We start from the raw sequence: 19,476 nt of genomic DNA on the forward strand, positions 1-19,476 counted from the left end.
TTGCTGTTCCAGCTTCCTGAGGTGAGAATATAAAAACTGCATTTTAGATTTTTCTATTCTTTTGAGTGAGGCTTGGATGGCTATGTATTTCCCCCTTAGGACTGCCTTTGCAGTGTCCCATAGGTTTTGGACCATTGTGTTTTCATTCTCATTGGTCTCCATAAATTGTTTAAATTGATTTTTGATTTCCTGGTTTATCGAGTCATTCCTGAGCAGGATGGTTCTTAGTCTCCAAGTGTTTGAGTTTCTTCCAAATTTTTCCTTGTGGTTGAGTTCCAATTTCAGAGCGTTGTGGTCTGAGAATATGCAGGGGATAATTTCAATCTTTTGGTATCGGTTGAGACCTGTTTTGTGTCCCAGAACATGGTCTATTCTTGAGAATGTCCCATGGGCATTAGAATAGAATGAGTATTCTTTGGTTCTGGGGTGTAGTGTTCTATATATACCTATGAGGTCCAACTCATCGAGTATGGCATTCAAAGCCTTTGATTCTTTGCTTAGTTTTTGCCAGGGTGTTCTGTCTATTTCTGATAGTGGGGTATTGAGCTCCCCTACTATTAATGTCTTTTTATTTATATGTCTCTTTATTCTGGTTAAGAGTTGGCTTGTGTATCTTGCTGCTCCCCTGTTGGGGGCATATATATTTATAATTGTCATATCCACTTGTTGGATACATCCTTTAAGAATAATATAGTGCCCTTCTGTGTCTCTAACTATAGTCTTTCGTTTAAAATCCAATCTATCTGATATGAGAATTGCTACCCCAGCTTTCTTTTGAGGTCCATTTGCGTGAAAGATGGTATTCCATCCCTTTACCGACAGTCTGAATGTATCTTTGGGTTCAAAATGAGTCTCTTGTAGACAGCAAATGGATGGGTCATTTCTTTTTATCCAGTCTGCAACTCTGTGGTGATTTATGGGAGCATTTAAGCCATTCACATTAAGACTGAATACTGAGAGATATGATTTTAATGATGCCATATTGCCAGTAAAGTCTTTGTTTGTATCGGTTGTGACTTTCTGTTCTGTATCCCTGTTTTTAATGCCTCCTTTTGCTAGATAAGGAAACTCAGGGATGGAAAAGGTAAGGGTCTTACCCAGCTCTCCAGTTAGTGGCAGGGCTACATTAGAACCCATAGCTCTTATCTCATAGTCCGATCACACAGCAAGGCTTTCCAGCTGATACAAGCCATAATAACATCTTCCATCGATCCACACATGGAGACGTCTCCTTTCGTCTGTTGGTCTACTGAAGAGAGCAATCCATGAAACATCAAACCTCTAGCATGGCTAGCACTTGACCATGGTGGGAGTTTTTACATAATTAATGGAAATTAGCAATGGGTAGGTTTCTGCCTGTGTTGTTACCATGATCACCAAGGCAACTACATGGAGATTCTGGAAATCTCCCACAAGGATTCTGATCTGGCAGGTTCTATTCTGAGTTCTAATTTAGTAGACTCTGGGTAAAACCCACACATCTAGATATTTATAATATGATAATAGGTCTATTAACTTCAGTATGTAATTTTTAAATTGTGTATCACTTAAAATTCAAAAGAGGAGTGGAGTATAACTTTTTTTTCTCCTACCTCTGCCTCTCATCTACCCAGCTTCCTCTGTGGAACCAATATCATCTTTATATTCTTCAAGAGCTATGTTATTCACATACAGAAAAAGACATAGTTAAGTATTTTCTCATAATTTGGATCATTTTAAGCAAGCTCCGCTGGTGATTCTGGTGCCGGTAATCTTCAGATGATCAGTCAACTCCTCTGGAAAGAATACTGAGTCTTCTAGAACACAGGGATTCCTGGTGGTAACTCAGACAGTGGTCCTCACACTCGAGTGTGTAGGGGAATTACCTGCGGGGCTTGTACACAGACTGCTGGCCCCTGTGATCCAAAGCAATATTGATTAAGCTTGACACTCCCGCCTTAAGTGCCTTCCCAAAATAAAACCTAAAATGGCCGTAAAAACAGCAGTATGTGGTCCTTACCAGGTTGCAGGGTCTGTTTAAGCACTTACGTATACTAACTTGTGTCACCCTACAAATAGTTCTATGAGGGAGATACTATTATCTCTGTTTCCAGAGGGAAATTGAGGCAGACAGGTTTAGTAACTTCCGCAACTTCAATCATTCAGGTGGTTAGTGGTGGAACCAGCCGAATTCCAGAAGCCATAGACTTAACCCCCAGTCTGTGCTGCCTTCCAGTCCTCAAGACACTTGCTTTCAAATCCTCAACACCAAATTTGAGAGCCTCTCTCACTTACTACATAGCTCCCAGATGGGGAATGTAGTAACACAAAAGACAAATAGGTACTTTTCTTTTTTTGACAGAAGAAAGTTTCATTTTAAGAAATGCAAATAAAAGCCTTTTTGTTGGTTCCTCTGGTAATCAATTTGAGAAACTTTCAAATCACTTGCAGCTGTATAGAAACAGTCTTATAAAATGAGGCATACCAGTACTTTGTACCCAATAACAATTTTTAAAAACTTATTGTTTATTTAAGTAATCTCTCCACCCAACGTGGAGCTTGATCTTATGACCCCAAGATCAAGAGTCACACGCTCTTCTGACTGAGCCAGCCAGGCACCCCTTTACTCAATAAGTTTTTTTTTTTAATATAGTGACTCAGAAAAAATTGATATAGAAAATTGTATACAACATATAAAATATTGCCCTCGTTAATATACATATGGAACTATTTAGTTCAAAGCAGTCGGGTCCATTTATGGTGTGTGATGGATTCAACACCAGCTTTGCAGGAGTCAATTGTTAATTTTTCACATATTATATAAATGTGATAACACATTGTCAACTGGAAATTGGCCCTGGTGGGAATATTTACACCATGAAAATCAGCAAAAACTAAAAAAAAACAGATTTTTTTCCTTTGGAGAACAGGTTGTGAAAACACTTACCCACATACCGCTATTCCAGTAGGTATTATACCTCAAACCAAATACACACGTTTTTCCTTACTGGAGACTTTTAAGAAGAAAGATATTTTAAGTAGTAGATTACTAAGACTGGCACATTAAATAAATGTTAATAACAGTATTGACTTCTTAACTTTAATCACTGAATTCTTGCCAGTAACCAAAAATGTGGATTAGACACACAGAATTTATCTCTCATCCCTTTGCTATTAAGTATCTAAATAATTATTTCTGTAGTCAACGTCCCTAAAGCTAAACACATGATTAGGAAAAGGTGCCCTAAGGTCCTCATTCGTAGAGCCCTAGAATGCCAATCAGAAGTCAAGATTTGTAATCACTCCTCTGGCAACAGAATGAAGAATGTAGAGTGTGTCTGGGGTAGGTTTGATAAGTTAACGTAGTGCTTCTGACTCTTGTAGCATTTCCTAAAATCAAGTCCCATTTTGGAATTTTCTATCACTTAATAGGCTTGGAATTCCCCACACAATTAGGGCAAATGTATAAATAATCTCAACTTATTGACCCTTTCTTTCCCTAAAATGATAAAGAACTTCCTCTTTACTCACATTAGTGATGGCTGCACTTTCAATTTTTGAGTAAATTTAATGCATTTAATAGTATTTGAATGACCTCCCTGCTATTTTTTTAATTCCAGTGTAATTAGCATACAGTGTGATATTAAATTTCAGGTATACACTATAGTGATTCGACAATTCCATACATTACTTAGCGTTCATCCAGATAAGTGTCCTCTTAATCCCCTTTACCTATTCCACCCATACCTCACCCATCTCCCCTCTGGTAACCAACCTTCTGTTTGTTTAAGAGAATCTGTTTTTTGGTTTGTCTCCTTTTTTGTATTTTTCCTTTGTTTATTTGTTTTGTTAAATTCCACACATGAGTGAAGACATATGGTATATGTCTTTCTCTGACTGGCTTATTTCACTTAGCATAACACCCTTTAAATCCATTCATGTTATTGCAAATGGCAAGATTTCATTCCTATTTACAGCTGAATAATACTCCATTGTGGGTGTGCGTGTGTGTGTATGTGTGTATATCACCTCTTCTTTATCCATTCATCAGTCAGTGGACCACTTGGGCTGCTTCCACAATTTGGCTACTGTAAATAATGCTGCAGTAAACATAGAGGTGCATGTATCCTTTTGAATTAGTGTTTCTGTGTTCTTTGAGTAAAAACCCAGTAGTGCAATTACTGGATCATATGGTAGTTCTATTTTTAATTTTTTGAGGAAACGCCATACTGTCTTCCAGAGTAACTGTACCAGTTCGCATTCCCACCTACAGTGCAAGAGGGTTTCTTTTTCTCCACATCCTTGCCAACACTCATTGTTTCTTGTGGTTTTGATTTTAGCCATTCTGACAGGCGTGAGGTGATATCTCAGTGTAACTTTGATTTGCATTTCCTGTTGATGAGTGAAGTCAAGCATCTTTTCATGCATCTGTTGGCCAGTGATATGTCATCTTTGGAGAAATGTCTGTTCATGCGTTCTGCCCAGTTTTCAATTGGATTATTTGTATTTTTGTGTGTTGAGTTGTGATATTTTGGATATTAACCCCAACTATTGATGGTCAAGAATTCAATTTGGTCCTTAGAAAAATAGTGTTTTTACCCTGGGAACTTTTAGTGCCAGGATAATCCCTCAATAAAAGCGTGCAATACCATGTGGCAATGAACACAGTTATGGTGACCAGCACTGCATGGATGGTGTTGAAAGTTTTTCAAGGGTTTTCACGTTGTCCCGATAGTACCGACAGGCCTTTGGTGACACAACAGGAAGCTGACTCTATGTTTTCACACATTGCTATCATTCTACAAAACTATACTGACCTCCCCCACCACGCTCCCAGCACTGAAAAGACCCCGAAAAGCTTTCTCTAAAAACTTGTGAAACTCCTACCTGAAAAGTGCAGGGAAATAAAAACTCTCCCAGTTAGAATGGAGAGGGACCCAGATGGGCTGCATCACTGAGGACTGGAGCTCTGGGCAGCATCTCTCCTGAATCCCCACTGTGGCAGCCTGAGACTTTCGTCCTCTCAGGACCAGGAAGTACAAAGCCAACTCTCTCCCTGGGAATGACAAGATTTTCATTTGCATGAAAAAGACAGTGGAGCCTTTCATTCTTTAAATTGGCCTCACTGGTGCAAAGATGTAGGAGTCTTAGTGGTGAATCAAGTTCAAATCACAAGATTTCCATCCTGTCTGGGTCAGTGTTACCCCAGGCCATGGACTCTGGAGCAATGACTTCTTCATGACAGGGGTTGCTGGAAGATTTTTCAGGAGAATTTTTGAATGGATAGAGAGAGGAGGATTTGAGATGAGGAGGGGGAAATGTTCCCTTGTTAAACAGACTTGCAGAAAGTCTTTCTCCTGTCCCAGGTTTCTCAAATGTAGCTGTTCTCTTCAGGCAATTTTATCTAATTAACATCTATTTTTCACTTCTTTACACAATCAGTGTTCAATTACTGGAACCCAGCTGCTGATGCTAAAAAGTACTGAAAAATCAAATTCATACAATAAATCCTTAAATGCCCTCATCATCTCCTAAACTAAGATAAAGGAATTTGATTCTTTGACTACCCCCTCTTTCTTTTACCTACGTAGCTTCATTCTCTTTTTATAAATCCTTTTGTGACTTTGGTGCTATTCCAAGACCCATTACTGAAGGCCACAGGGCAAGGGTCAAAAAAAAAAAAAAAGAAGAGGAAAAACAAACATGAACACTAACACAGAAGTTTCCATCTAAGGATAGTAAGGGACTGAATAAATATTTACACATCCTAATATTTATTTGCTTTTAAGGGCTCAAACTAATTTTGAAGAGCATTTTATCTAAAGTTAATATTCATGTGTGTATTTGCTACAGAGAATTTTATCCTTCAGAGGAAAAAATGTTGGCCATTTGCACAAAGGCATTACAAATGTGACTCATGCTTAGTTAAATGGCTAATTAATGAAATTGGTTAATGATTAATTTTTAAAATGTCCTATTTCTAATTCTGTCAAATTTTTCATGTACAGTATGTACATTTTGTAAAACGCTGGCTACCTTAAATCTTTGAGAGGGGAGGGAGAGGTGGTAGGAGCGAAGGAAGAAAATGGAAAAAGAAAGGAAAATGAAGGGAGGGAAGAGAAAAGATAGTGACATTTTATGTGATTGATGTGAAAAATGCAATTATACAGTGTAGTTATAAAACTTAGGGGGTGACTTTGCTATTCTAAGTGAAAGGGAGAACCAAGATTTGCTAAGGGCTTCCTACATGCCAAATAAGTTATGTGCTTCGACTCTTTTAAAAATCTCAACAAATAGTTGAAAAACATGTATTATCCTTGACCTTAGGAGACAGGCTCCCTGAGTTTAAATGCCATGATTAACATAGTTAATCAGCAGTTGCAAGATCAAGCATTGGAGCCTTTCCATGCTGTTTCCATGATGTGTCTCTGTTTCCATGGCATACTATTATGTCTATGATTTCTTGATAATTGGTTGTGAATTCCAAGTCTTTGAGCATGAACTCAACCTCTAATTATAACATGGTTGATATGAAAATAGCACAGGCCACTATACAAAAGTTTTCACATTGGATTTCAGAACAACAATTGAGAGTCAAAGCAACTTATTTCCTCAAGGGTTAATAGAATTCATAAGCATCACTCTTCTCACAACAAAAACAAAACACAAAAATCGGTGATGTTCTGTTGGGGTTAAAATACAAACTCTTTACTGTTACAGTCTTCTGGTTGTAAAGAAAGCATAGCTCTCAAAAGGAGGATTTGCTGGATTCTAACCCTAGGTCTCTTGCTTGATTTTAGACAATTTTTTCCTAAAACTATATTTACCAAATAAGATCAAAGAAATTTTTTTTTTCAGATTTATACTGAAAGTACTCAATTAGTTTTGAGGTCAGCATCAAGTAGAAAAATTGTTCTAGCAGAACCCTGGAACCCAAGGAATACAGCAGCATGTGACTATAAGGGGGGAAATGGATATGCTCCCAGGACGTGCCTCCTTTGCCTGGGACAGTCTGTGTTTTCACAGGTTGTCCAGCATCATTCTGAATAGCATCCCCACCCCTTCACAGAAGCATCCCGGTTGGGGTGGCATATTCTGTGGTCATTCTACCTGTAGGAAACCTAGATCACCAGAGCAGACACGAATATATTTCCCACCTTCAGCTTTGCCATGCTGAGAACACGCAGTATTAATCCAACATAATGAGACGCTGGTGAAGCTAAAAGCAATGCATTGCCTACCGAATGTTACTTATTTAATCTGTAAGATATGTTGAGAGAGGGGTTCTTTGTTCCTCAGCTACGGCAGATTCTATGTGCAGAGATGGGGAGAGGAAGTTCGGCTAGGCTATGGAGTCAGTGACAGACTTGGGCTTGAATCCTAGCCCTACCACTCGTGACGTGAATGGCCTTGATCTAGTTGCTCAGACTTCCCCAAGTCCCAACTGCATATTATTGAGGACATAGAAATAATACCGCTTGTCACCCAGAGTGGTTTTTAACAGAGTAACTTGGGCTTTAGAGCCAGAAAGACCTTAGTTTAAATCCTACTTCTGCTTCTGTGCTGTATAACCTTGTACAAGTAAATTCATCTAGAGACTCAGTTTCCCCATCTGTATAAAATGGTGACGAAAACAGGTCCTATCGCAGAGGAGGTTGTTTTGAGGACTGAAAAATATAATGCATATTAAAGTAAGCATATCATAAATCTTTTATCATCATTATTTATTTTAAAATATAGACTGGGACAACACTTAATAGGGCCTATAAATAATTTGTACCAGAAATTTAGTTAATGCTGCCTTTTTTTTTTCTGGCCACACATTATTAGGTATTAAGGGGCCTAGTTTAAATCAGTTTTCTTATCTAAAAACCAAACTAAGATTTCACTAGGTTCCAAATATTCAAGGTTTCAAATAAATACTGAAGGTTTCATGTATAAATTATACCCTTGAAGTGGCTGAGCTAAAACCTCAAATGACATTGTTTCCATAAAGCGAAGTTAGAATTGATAGAATTCATTACCTTATGTAAGCTCTTTTATACACTGAGCTCTTTGTTTTTGACTGTAATTTTTGTCATGAAAATCTCAGTTTGCTAAGCCATTTATTAGTTTTCTTTCAAGACAATTTATCCAGATGAGGATAATTAGCATGTATATTGCATGAGGGTAAATATAATATTTAAGATAATATGATTCCCTATGATTCTAGAAATGTTCACCAAAATACAAATAAACTGGCAACTACAAACTTCCCTACTATGTGTGGCAATACAGAGTGTGTGTATGTATATACACACGTGCACTATACTATATACAGTATATACCATGGAGAGTGCATGTGTGTGTGTATATATAGCATGTGTGTGTGTGTATCATCTCCAGAGACACATAGGTATCCACTGAAACGCACACAGGTATTCATGTACATATAAACTTCTCATCCCTTTGTATATATTTTCAACTGAAAGAAACCAAGAAATCAATTAAGACGTGATTTCTCTGTTCCCTCGTTAGAAATAAATGAAAGAAGATTATTCACTAATACTCTATCTGTAGGAATGGCTGCAGAGCAGTAAGATGGAAAGAGATGCCCAGACCTGCACGGGAAGGAGAGAGCGGGAGGCAGACAGGAGTGTAGAAGGCTGAGCGTGCAGACAGCGGGCTGAGTGCAAGTGTCTATTCTAGCATTTGTTAGATGTTGGACTCTCTTACTGCTCTCACAGAATCCTGACAAATGAAATATTAGGAGCGAAAGGCCATTTAAGTCTTTCATGTATGTCCCAAAGTGTGGGATGCAGGTGGCACAAAATGGTTAGTAACCCTAAATTAATAGGCATAAAGTGATTCCCTTCGAAGTTTATTGTCTAGCCTCTGATTACAGTGAGGAGACTCAGTGGACAATAGTTGTAATGCCTGCATAAACAGTCAATTTAAGAAGATCAATCACAGATGAGCAAATTATTTCTCAGTGATGTGGTTTTATGCAATATTTCAATTTATTTTTAAATAATGTGATAAAATGTATCTTTGATGTTTAAAGTTATAATTTGATTCCAATTTGGGAGAATGATGTTAATGCTGAGTAGACAGAATTTCGCTACTACACTACCAGCTGTTTGAAAACAAGAATTGCATTTACTCCTATGTCCCCAGCTCTGCCTTGCACATGGAAGGTAACTAGTGTGTGTTTATAGAGTTGAATTAAATACACTTTTTTCTTTGATAGTTTCCCACTCTTTCATAGAGGGATTTTAAGCAATTGGCAGTCATTAGTTGCTAAAATAAGGGAAAGTCTACAAATATCTACTTAGAAGCTAAAATCTGTTATGAATGTCTGTCTTGGGATATAAAAAATACATGTTCTTGTTTAGTCTGTTTACGGTATAGCTTTTTTTTTTTTTAAGTTGCATTTTGTCATTTTCTCCTCTAGAAAGTAGCTAGAAAAATGATAAAATTCCTGTCACCTAATATTGACTGGGTATGAATTAAGAATAGGTAAATGGGAATTTTAGATGCAATTTTCTGACAAAGATGTGTGCGTTAGTAAATGCCACAGCTGAACCTTAGTGTGGCAAGCCGTGATTATGTTTGTTTCTTTCATGTGTTAAAAAGAAAAAAAAAAATCAGCCGAATGCAAAACTGCATCCATGATACTTTATATCCTTACCTAGCAGATTGATACTTAATATCAGTTTATATTTGTTGTCAGGAGAGAATGGCTGGCTGCTTCCCAAACCGACTTGCCAGCCTCCCGAGCGGTTAGGTGTACCCACATGGCTGAGTTCTGGCTAATGAAATGTGAGCAGTAATCATGAGTGCTATTGTCAGGTCAGGCTCTCTTACCCACAGTCCTCTTCCTGTCTCCATATGGAATGGAAAGGACTTCCAAGATTGAGAAGAGTGGGGAGACATAAAATATACAGGCACAAGTCCCTCAGTGTTTTAGTGGAGCAGAACTAATAAACTACTGGTTTAAGCCCCTGAGATCGCAGGATTTATCTGTTACAAAAGCCAGCAGAAATTTATATTTGTTCATTTCCAGAATGTTCCAGATGGGATTTAAGACAGCTATCTTGTCTGAACAGCTTTAAATAAGAAAGAAAATGTCTAGGTGCCTTCAGCACCAACTAATTAAAACCAGGTAATCTCCAGTCAGACTCCCCTTCATTCATGAATACTCACACTTCAAAAGAGTCCAGGTTTTCACAGAGCAACAGATAGGTTTCAAGAATCTGAACTTCCTAACAGAATGCTCCTCCATATGATTTGATTTTCCCAAGTAAAATTTAATAATCTTACGGAAGAAAAGTAGTGGTCCTCCGTGGTCACACATTTCATTGAGATTGGCCTGAGTGGATCTTGAGGACTGAGCAATCACGGCAGAAAGACAGGCAATCTTCTCTTTTTTTAACTGCCAAGTGAGGCACATGTTTCATAGTTTTTTCTAACTCTACCTGCAGACAGATTTAAGTGACATATTAGCAGGAATGTTTGCCCGGGATCATGGTTACCTGAGTTTTCTCATTTGTGCTACAAGATATTTAACAGCCCTTATTATCTACCTTAATAGGCTACTCTAGTGCCTGCAAACAGCCTAACCCTGGAGGTGGTGCTGTCCATCAGGAGCGGTGTTTAGGGTTCCCTTCCACTGAGAAATTTTGTATGTCTAAGAATAGCATCTGCAATATTTCCCTTTCTCCAAATCAATAACAATAATAATAGCCAACATGTGTGGAACTCCGACTTTATAGGCACTATGACATCCTGTTCTCATAAGGACTCTAGGATGGTTACTATAATTCCCATTTTAAAGGGAAGAAGACTGAGAATGAGAGTTCAGTCTTAAACACATTTTTATTTTGTACACCTATCCTCTTAGCCATTCCCTTATACTGCCTTACCGATTTCAAGTATCGTGTAAACATTTGTGAGGCCCTCAGCATCTCAAGCCAACTACCCTTTAATAATATTAATTTCAGAGAGATCTCAAAGCTAGACAAAAAGCGCTTTCATCTTTAAGAGGTTTAAGTAGAATGAGCATATTCTGTATGTCCAAGTATATCGATGTAGGCCAAAAGACTCAGAACTGTGGGAGAAGAGCAAATAATTTGCATTTCAAAGAGATGAAAATAATCACAAGAACAGAGGGCTCTCCAATTTGAGAAAAGATTAAACAGAAACTATTAATTAATGACTTAGGACAAGCTCTGCTAATTGTTTACTAGTCACTTGAATACAAAATGAACTCATGTTTTGAAATAGATACAGTCCAGTGGAAAGCAGATTCAGAACCATGAAAAGAGATACCAAAGCATAGCCCAGGGGGGAAGATGAGGAAATTTTAAAAGGAAGCATTACTTTTTAGTTGTTTAAATAGTTGCTCTCTGGGATGAGCTATATTTAGTGATACTATATGAGGAAGGATGGAAGAAGCACAGGATAAGGGTTAAAAGGTCTGCTGGTGAAGCTAAAAACCCTGCATGGAAATAGGGGCTCCATGATTGACTAGGGCGCTGCATGACCTTTGGCAAATGACTCAAGGAGCAAGAAGGGTGCTTCCCCTGAAATGGAGACAAAAGTGCTCAAACAGGATGTGGGGAACCCTTCCCAGTCTTCCACTGTAGTTAAGGGCACATCATGACTTCCACCTACTTCCTGGGAAATCCAGAGAATAAATGTTAGGCTAGACAGCCTCTTTTGTGGCAGAGTAGAGGAAGTTGCTGCTGTATTGGGATTATTCTTCACTGACAGGGTTTTTCTGGGCATGAGAGTTTTTCCCAAGCAAAATGAGGCCAACATGCATGAGCACACCAGTACAAGGCCTGTCCTAGATCCCTTCAAGAATGCCACCTGGGAGGGTAACAGGGCCTCTGCAAAAACTAGCTGGAGGTGACTATTCCTAGGGATGGTGGCAAGACTACTCCACCAGTCCAGAATAGAAATTCACTCATCCAAATCAAGGGAACTACCTCCAAGATGTCCTTTGATTGTATGAGTCCCAAAGAGCCCCAGAATTTGCCCCATAAAATGAACCAGTTTTAAAACCTGCCAGTCCTAGAGGAGACAAAGCTATCTATAAAAGCAACAGTTAAATAAGAAGTTTCCTGATCTCCTTACCTCTCTTGAATCAATTATAAAGGTACAAAAGGGGAAAAAATTATGATGCTATCCGACTAGATCTAAATCCTGCCTCTTCAATTTACTAGTTGACTGACCATTTTATATTAATTTCACTGCATTAAATCATATTAACAGCTAATTTTTATACAGATAGATACTTGCAATTATCATTTGGTTTGAAGCCCATATAGATAATGTGAGATTCTAACAGTCTCTATCCAAGCAACAGGAGATCAAAGTGCTATCTTGAGCTATTGACAGAACTGGCAATCTGCGTGTAATTAATTGAGAGGGATCTACAGTGGTGGGTAACTGTTCACCTAGCTGCATGGGACGCTGGGTGATTTAATCATTACAGCTGTGATTTTTGCTTAAAAAAATGGTCATAATATAAAACACCATGGATCCTCTCCAAATCCGGCTTTCGTGTTGGCTCTCTTCATTTCCTCCGTGAATGCTCTTCAGGTTGAGTCTTGATATGCAAAGTTTCCACTTCCGTCCTACCAAAGTGAGTCAGAAGAAAAAGGTAAAACTACATGCTTTGGAGAGTAATTGGAGATCAGGTGGAAGGACACATTTTATTCTGTAGAAAGTTCAAATCCAATTTTTCCCACCAGGTTAGGGACCCTGGGGTTCAATCTCGAGTTCACCCGGGGTCCTTCAAAGAACTTAGGTAACCCTGGTGAATTTCAAGACTTACACTAAAATTGGTTTCTTAGTTCTCGAATATTTTAAACAACTTTCACAACTCCTCAGGGTCCGATTTTAGCACAGCCCAGGATTTCTGAATTTACAGTTCTAGACACCTTGAAGTTAGCACCTCAGGTGTATTTTGGACTCCTTTATTCATTACATCTTTTCCCTTTCTTCCCCACCTCCCTCATCACCCACCTCTCCCTATTGAGAAATAGCTGTCGTGAAAAAAAGAAAAATCCTACCATTAGCTAGTGTGAAGGTTTAAAGAGATTTCTGTGCTCTCCATCTATGGTTTTGTTCCCTTGCTGGGTTGCCAGTTAGAGAACTAATCATAGAATTCCCAGCATAAACCTCATTACCTTAACATCTGTCAGTGTAGCTGCTTCTCTCCTAAACTTTCTTTTTAAACAGCAGACAGCTACCACTTCTTTCCTTTATTGCTTGTTGGTTGGTTTTGGGTGAAGGCTGCTTAAAGCTTACCATTTCTCCTTATCACTGTGTCATCTGTTTGAGGACCTTTTTCTCCAATATTCTCCTCATCTGTACTCAGGAAATCCATGTCTTTCTTTGGCATGCTTTCTTGACAAGCCAAACCATTATCCCTTAAAAAAAACTGATAATGACCACTGTTATTTATGTGGTAGTCACCTTACATGGACCATCTTTAATCCTCACATTTATTCTGCTTTATTATCGCAAACTAACAGAGGAGTTAAGAATCCTAGCCATCACGGGGCTTCTGGGTGGCTCAGTCGTTAAGCGTCTGCCTTTGGCTCAGGGCGTGATCCCTGCGTTCTGGGATCGAGCCCCGCATCAGGCTTCTCTGCTGGGAGCCTGCTTCTTCCTCTCCCACTCCCTCTGCTTGTGTTCCCTCTCTCGCTGTCTCTGTCAAATAAATAAATAAAATCTTAAAAAAAAAATCGTAGCCATCATCACCCTACCTCTGTTCCGCAGCTAACAAATGTCAGACTTAGCCTTGGAGCCATGTATTTCTGTTCTTCCTTCTTTAAGTCAACTTCCTGATGTTTCTGTTTGTGTTTCTTACATTAATAGGACGAGCTGTAAAATAAATACCCAGCACACAAAAAGTATAAGTATGAAAATATCCAACTTCATATACTAGGTTTAGAAAGGTATAATCATTGTACCTGAGATCCCCTTTGATCAAAATAGAAAGGCCCTAGTAGCTCCCTACAGATTTTACTTCCTGCTTTATTCTTAATGAAACCAAGTTCATCTTATCAAACCTTGGTCACAGTCAGACATGACAAGAAAGCTTTGATTGGAAGGCTTCTGCTCACAGTGAAAGCTAAATGGAGTCAGCAGTTGGCCCTTCTAGACTAAAACTGAAAAATATTTGTGATAAGAACAATAAAGCACAACCTTCCTACACAGTTTCCAAAGTGCATCAAAGAACGATGATGAGATGCGGCCCCGGAGTATCTACTTCTGCCTCACTGACAGACGGTAGTAGAAAGGAAAGTTATTCCAGATCTGAAGGGAACTTGCCTGCTGCCTGCTTGCTAATAAGCACTTTTCCATCCTTCTCTGAGGTGGTCCTTTACTCTGAAACCAAAAAAACCTCCCCCCCCAAAAAAAAATTTTTTTTAAGGAAAAAATTCCAATTACTATCCATCTTAGTCAAGCTCCTTTCTGGTTAAATTGCAGCTATGACTGAATTAGATACTGTCATTCCATATGTTAGACACACTCAGCCAGATTAAGGGATCCAAGCAATAAAATAAACTTTCCCTAAAGCATCCCTGAGATAAATCAGAAATAGGATGCCAGTTATCTCCTTATCTAGCTGGTGATATGCAGACTGGACAAACTTTGCCAGAGAAGATTAAACTCTCCAGTAAAATTTATTAAAAAAAAAAAAACACCTCTTTACCATTAATTCAAAATAAACTGGAGTATAGTGTGTAATCAAACATTTATCTTGAACATGAAGAGTCCTGTCAGAAAATACATTTTCCCTGCTCTACCAAAGAAATACTTTAAAAGCGTTTGAAAAATATTATTTTCAAGGAGTAAAAATATCATTAAGTTGCCCAGTGAACCCACACGTGTTGGCCCACTGCCGAACACATCCGAGGAAACCAGGAATTCCCCATCCTGTGCCGGCCCTGAAGCTTGCTCTCTCAGTGAATGACACCAAGTCTTACCCAGCTGACAAAAGGCCAGAAATCATCTTGGCATCTTCCTCTCCTACATCCCTCATGGCCCATCCATAACTAAAGCATTTCTCTATTCTGCTTCAATCTATTTACCCAAGCTTATTCCTATGACCGTAATTGAGACCACTTCTATTCCAGCTAGAATTAATGCAACAGCTTCAGGAGTTTCAACTTTTTCCCTCCTGCAAATCTATTTTTCATGCCGCAGTCAGATTAATCTTCCCAAAATATAAATCTGATCATATCACTCTTTTGCATAAAACACTTTAATGGCTTGCTGTTGCCCTCAGGATAGAATGAAAACAGCTTATCACAGTTTACAAGCCTCTTCTAAGTCATTCCTCTAATTACCTCTTTGGCCTCTGTTCTGTTTCTCTCCTGTATTTGCTCCAACCGGTCTGGCTGACTTTTATTGTCATCCAATCACAGAGGGTTTCCATTGCTTCCGTGCCTTTGTACCCCCTATTTTCTTTGCCTAGAACTCGCTCTATATCTCTCCATGAAGGATGATGGTGGGGACTAGGGGGTGAAAATGGAAATAAACTGTTGCCAGGTTACTATGTATTTTACCTGAAGCAATTTGATGACACCTCTACGTAGACTGTGAGAAATTAAAGATGTATACTATAATCCTTAGAGCAACAAATAAAAATAATGTACATAAACATATGGAGAAAGGCTAAAGAAATGCAATACTAAAAGATTAAGATAGAAAAAGACAAGAAAAGGGGCGCCTGGGTGGCACAGCGGTTAAGCGTCTGCCTTCGGCTCAGGGCGTGATCCCGGCGTGATGGGATCGAGCCCCACATCAGGCTCTTCCGCTATGAGCCTGCTTCTTCCTCTCCCACTCCCCCTGCTTGTGTTCCCTCTCTCGCTGGCTGTTTCTATCTCTGTCGAATAAATAATAAAATCTTTAAAAAAAAAAAAAGACAAGAATGGAAAAATTCAAATGGTGACAAGTAGACAACAAATAGCAAGATGGCACCCGAGAATGCAATCATTATAGTTAACTGTATTTGGTATAAGTGGACAAAGCAATCTAACAAAGGGCAGAGATTGCAGAGATCGTGAGACTGATTGAAAAGCAAAAACTAGCCACGTGCTGGCTATAAAAGAAACTCTTTAACTACAGAGACACAAATGTGTTGAGAGTTAAAGATGGAAAAAGATACACCATGGGAACATTAAACTAAAGAAAGCTAGAGCGGCTACAGTAATCATTCAAAATGAGTTGAAGACAAGGAGTATTACTAGAGACGAAGATGGACTCTTCTAATGAAAACAGATCCGTAAAACAATCGCAGTAGGCTTTGAAGGATTGAAAGGTTGCAGAGCAGTTCTCTGACCACACCAGAATTAAATAAATAGAGTAAGACTCTAGGAAAGATCTAACTACATAGTTGGAATAAGCTAACTCTATCCTAAACCATCCCTCAGTCAACAAGAAGCATAAACTAAACAAAAAAAGTCACTGAATAAGTTTTATATATATATTTAAACTTCTGAAATGCAATTAAGCATTTAAAATAGTTTTAAGAGCTTATATTAGAAATGAAGTTTCAGGGGCGCCTGGGTGGCTCAGTCGTTAAGCGTCTGCCTTCGGCTCAGGGCGTGATCCCAGTGTTCTGGGATCGAGCCCCACATCAGGCTCCTCCGCTGGGAGCCTGCTTCTTCCTCTCCCACTCCCCCTGCTTGTGTTCCCTCTCTCGCTGGCTGTCTCTATCTCTGTCAAATAAAATAAAATCTTAAAAAAAAAAAAGTTTCAAAATCAATGATCTAGGGTTCCACCTTAGGAAGATAAAATGAAACCAGCAAACCAAACCCCGATGAACCTGTACCAAACATCTGTGCACATTAGTTAAATTATTTCCTTATATCTTCAGAAAAAAAATACGGCTCATCAGACCCACCCTCGTCTGGATGCAGTGGATGCTGACGGCACAGATTGTGGTGATAGATTCCCAGATGTCTACTTATGTCCCAACTCCTCAGCTTGTATACATTAAATATATAATTTTTTGTATGTCAATCACCCCTCAATAAAGTGGCTTTTAAAAATTCAAAGTTAAGAAAAAAAGTGGCTCATAGGGATGCAATATTGAACTTAGATATATTTAAGTTTAATGTATCCAGTAACCTCCTCACTGTTGTCCCTGAACCTTCAAAAGGCTGTACCAGTTTATATTCCCTCCATCAGTTCCTTCTACTCTTGGGCAAAAATAGGGATTAAACTTAGGTAAAAATGATATGCTCCTGTTGTTTAACCTGATTTCTTTGCCTACTAGTGAGGTTGGTCATCTTTTCACATATTGATTAGCTGTTTTTAGTGTTTATTACATTCATTGCCTCATTTTCTATCGACATTACCTCTCTTCCGTGTTGATTAATAAGAGCTGTTTAATACCAAGTCGATCATTGTCTATGGGTGTTCAATGTGTATGTTGTTTATTTGCTTGTTATGCTATTATTTTTTAAATGCAATCAAGTAGATCATTTTCTTTCATGGTTTCTGGTTTTATTCATAGAAAATCCTTTTCAACTCTATTATAAAATTATTGAATTTTCTTCTAATACATTATTTGTTCATGCATTGTAGTTCTTAATTCATCTGGAATTTATTTTATTGGACCAAGTAAAGTTGTGTATCTTTTCCCACTAAATAGCTAGCCCATCATTTATAGCTTTCACACTGAATTAAAATGCCACCTTTCACCTATACTTTTCACATATATTTTATGTTAAATTCCTTACTTTCCATTTCATTGACTGTATTTTCATGTATTGTGCTGTTTCACTACTGTAGTTCTGCAACTTATGTTTAAAGATCGTGTACGGGAAGTCTTTTCCCATTACTACTGTTTAATATTTTTGATTACTCTCATATTTATCTTCTTTCAAATGAACTTTCAAATTTCTCAATATATACATAGATCACAGAGATATATTTGGATTTGAAAAACAATGTCTTTATAATATTGAATCTATTAAATAGTATATGTCTCTTTTTTTCTGTTTTCTTAGTAGGGCTGAGTGTCCTATTCTTTGCATTTCTCATTAAATTTATTCTAAGGAATTTAATTTTTTCAGAGATGCCATGACTAATTTGTTCTCCTATTCTAATCATTTTACAGATAATTTAGACATTAGTTTGAGCTACCAGCAATGCTAGTTTTACCACATCTTTTCCGATAATACCAACTCCTATGTTTCTAGATAATGGATTTTGGAGCACTGTCTGAATCTCTGCTTTGTTCTTACATTCAGAGACATTTCTCTAGTGATTCAGCATTAGCTTTGATCCTAGTTATTTTTTTTTTGTGGCTATATTTATCTAGATGTAGACACAGCTTTACATGAAAATATAGACGTCTATATAAACACTGAATGGAGAATTATACTTGCAATTGCCTTTTAGGGGTGAATTTAGGAGTGAATACTGAAGTTGATCAAATACCTTTTTATCTAAAAATACTGTTTTACACTAGCGGGACTTGTGTAAAATATGGTGTTTGTGGATGGAGTGTACCTCTCAGGATCTCACGTGGAGAAGGAAAGCTCAATAACACACGTCTTGCTATTCAGCTGAACAGGAAGTTCAGGTTCTGCTTAACTATCTACAGTTAAAAATCATTTGATACCAAATAAGTTCAGTTTAAGAGGTTCACTGGGTTTGAATTTGAATATGAAAGGATAGTTCATTTATTAGAAACTTTTTTTCTTAAAATTGCAACTTTTCCCATTCCTAAAGCATTTCCAGCATCATGGCCACTATGGTGCCTTGATTCTGTCTGTTCCCTATAATAAACACAAAGCCTATGAAGAGATTGTGAGGATCTTTTAGCTTACCTCAAAAAAGAAAACCCCTTTATAAATGAAGATTTACTGAATTCTGAAGGATGTATACCTTCTAACTGGCAGTTTTTAATAGCTCATATATGAAGGAAATAAAGCCTCAACCTCTTGCATTGAATGTAACTTTGTTTTTGTACTTTGAACCTAAGAGCCTGATACCGAATGAAGCTTGTATTAGCTTCGTTTTTGAGTAGAGGATGATTTCCCAACATTAGAGACACAGACACTGATTCAAGCTGAATAGGTTTCCTCTTAGCCATTGGGCTCTGTTGCTTGAGTTTGGGTTCAAAGTAGAGCCTTTTGTGACACACACGCTCGTGTGCCCCATAGTCTGTGCCAGTGTGTTAGTCTCTTTGTAACTGTTAAATACTGACTTTGTCCTAATCCTAGGGTGCTGTTACTATTGTCATCCTCATTTTACAGCCAAGAAAACCACCGTACAGGGAGGTGCAACAACTTACCCCACGTGGCTAATAAGGGCAGCTCTCGGGTTTAACCCCAGATCGGTGTGATTCCCAATCCAGGGTCCTTTCCGTCGTACTTGCTGCCTTATTTACGTCCCTTTACCTATCCATGTCCTAACTCAACTTCTCTTCCTGCCTTCTCCTGCAGGCCCGTGACCTAGGTGTAGACTAAGAGGTGGAGT

The 19,476-nt window shown here is 38.3% G+C and overlaps 1 protein-coding gene across 3 annotated transcripts; it reads right to left on the minus strand.

Annotated features, from left to right (window-relative positions):
- Positions 1–503: 503 nt before the first annotated feature.
- LOC123781103 (uncharacterized) lies at positions 504–19,462 on the minus strand. 3 transcript variants are annotated; one of them, XM_087869603.1, is made up of 5 exons: positions 15,330–19,462; positions 13,740–13,857; positions 13,279–13,411; positions 12,502–12,602; positions 504–10,436 (listed from the first exon to the last, which is right to left on the minus strand). In XM_087869603.1, exons 2-5 carry the CDS (start codon positions 13,782–13,784, stop codon positions 10,317–10,319), a joined length of 399 nt encoding a protein of 132 aa, XP_087725729.1. In that variant the 5' UTR covers positions 13,785–13,857; positions 15,330–19,462; the 3' UTR covers positions 504–10,316. The 3 variants fall into 3 exon arrangements, with proteins under 3 accessions (XP_087725729.1, XP_087725728.1, XP_087725727.1); XM_087869602.1 differs by having other exon boundaries at positions 504–5,035; positions 10,282–10,436; positions 13,740–19,462; XM_087869601.1 differs by having other exon boundaries at positions 13,740–19,462.
- Between the last annotated feature and the right edge of the window lie 14 nt (positions 19,463–19,476).

Source organism: Ursus americanus, chromosome 18 (assembly GCF_024610735.1).
Source record: "Ursus americanus isolate L20-20 chromosome 18, mUrsAme1.1.p, whole genome shotgun sequence".
In the NCBI taxonomy this organism is placed as follows: Eukaryota; Metazoa; Chordata; class Mammalia; order Carnivora; family Ursidae; genus Ursus; species Ursus americanus.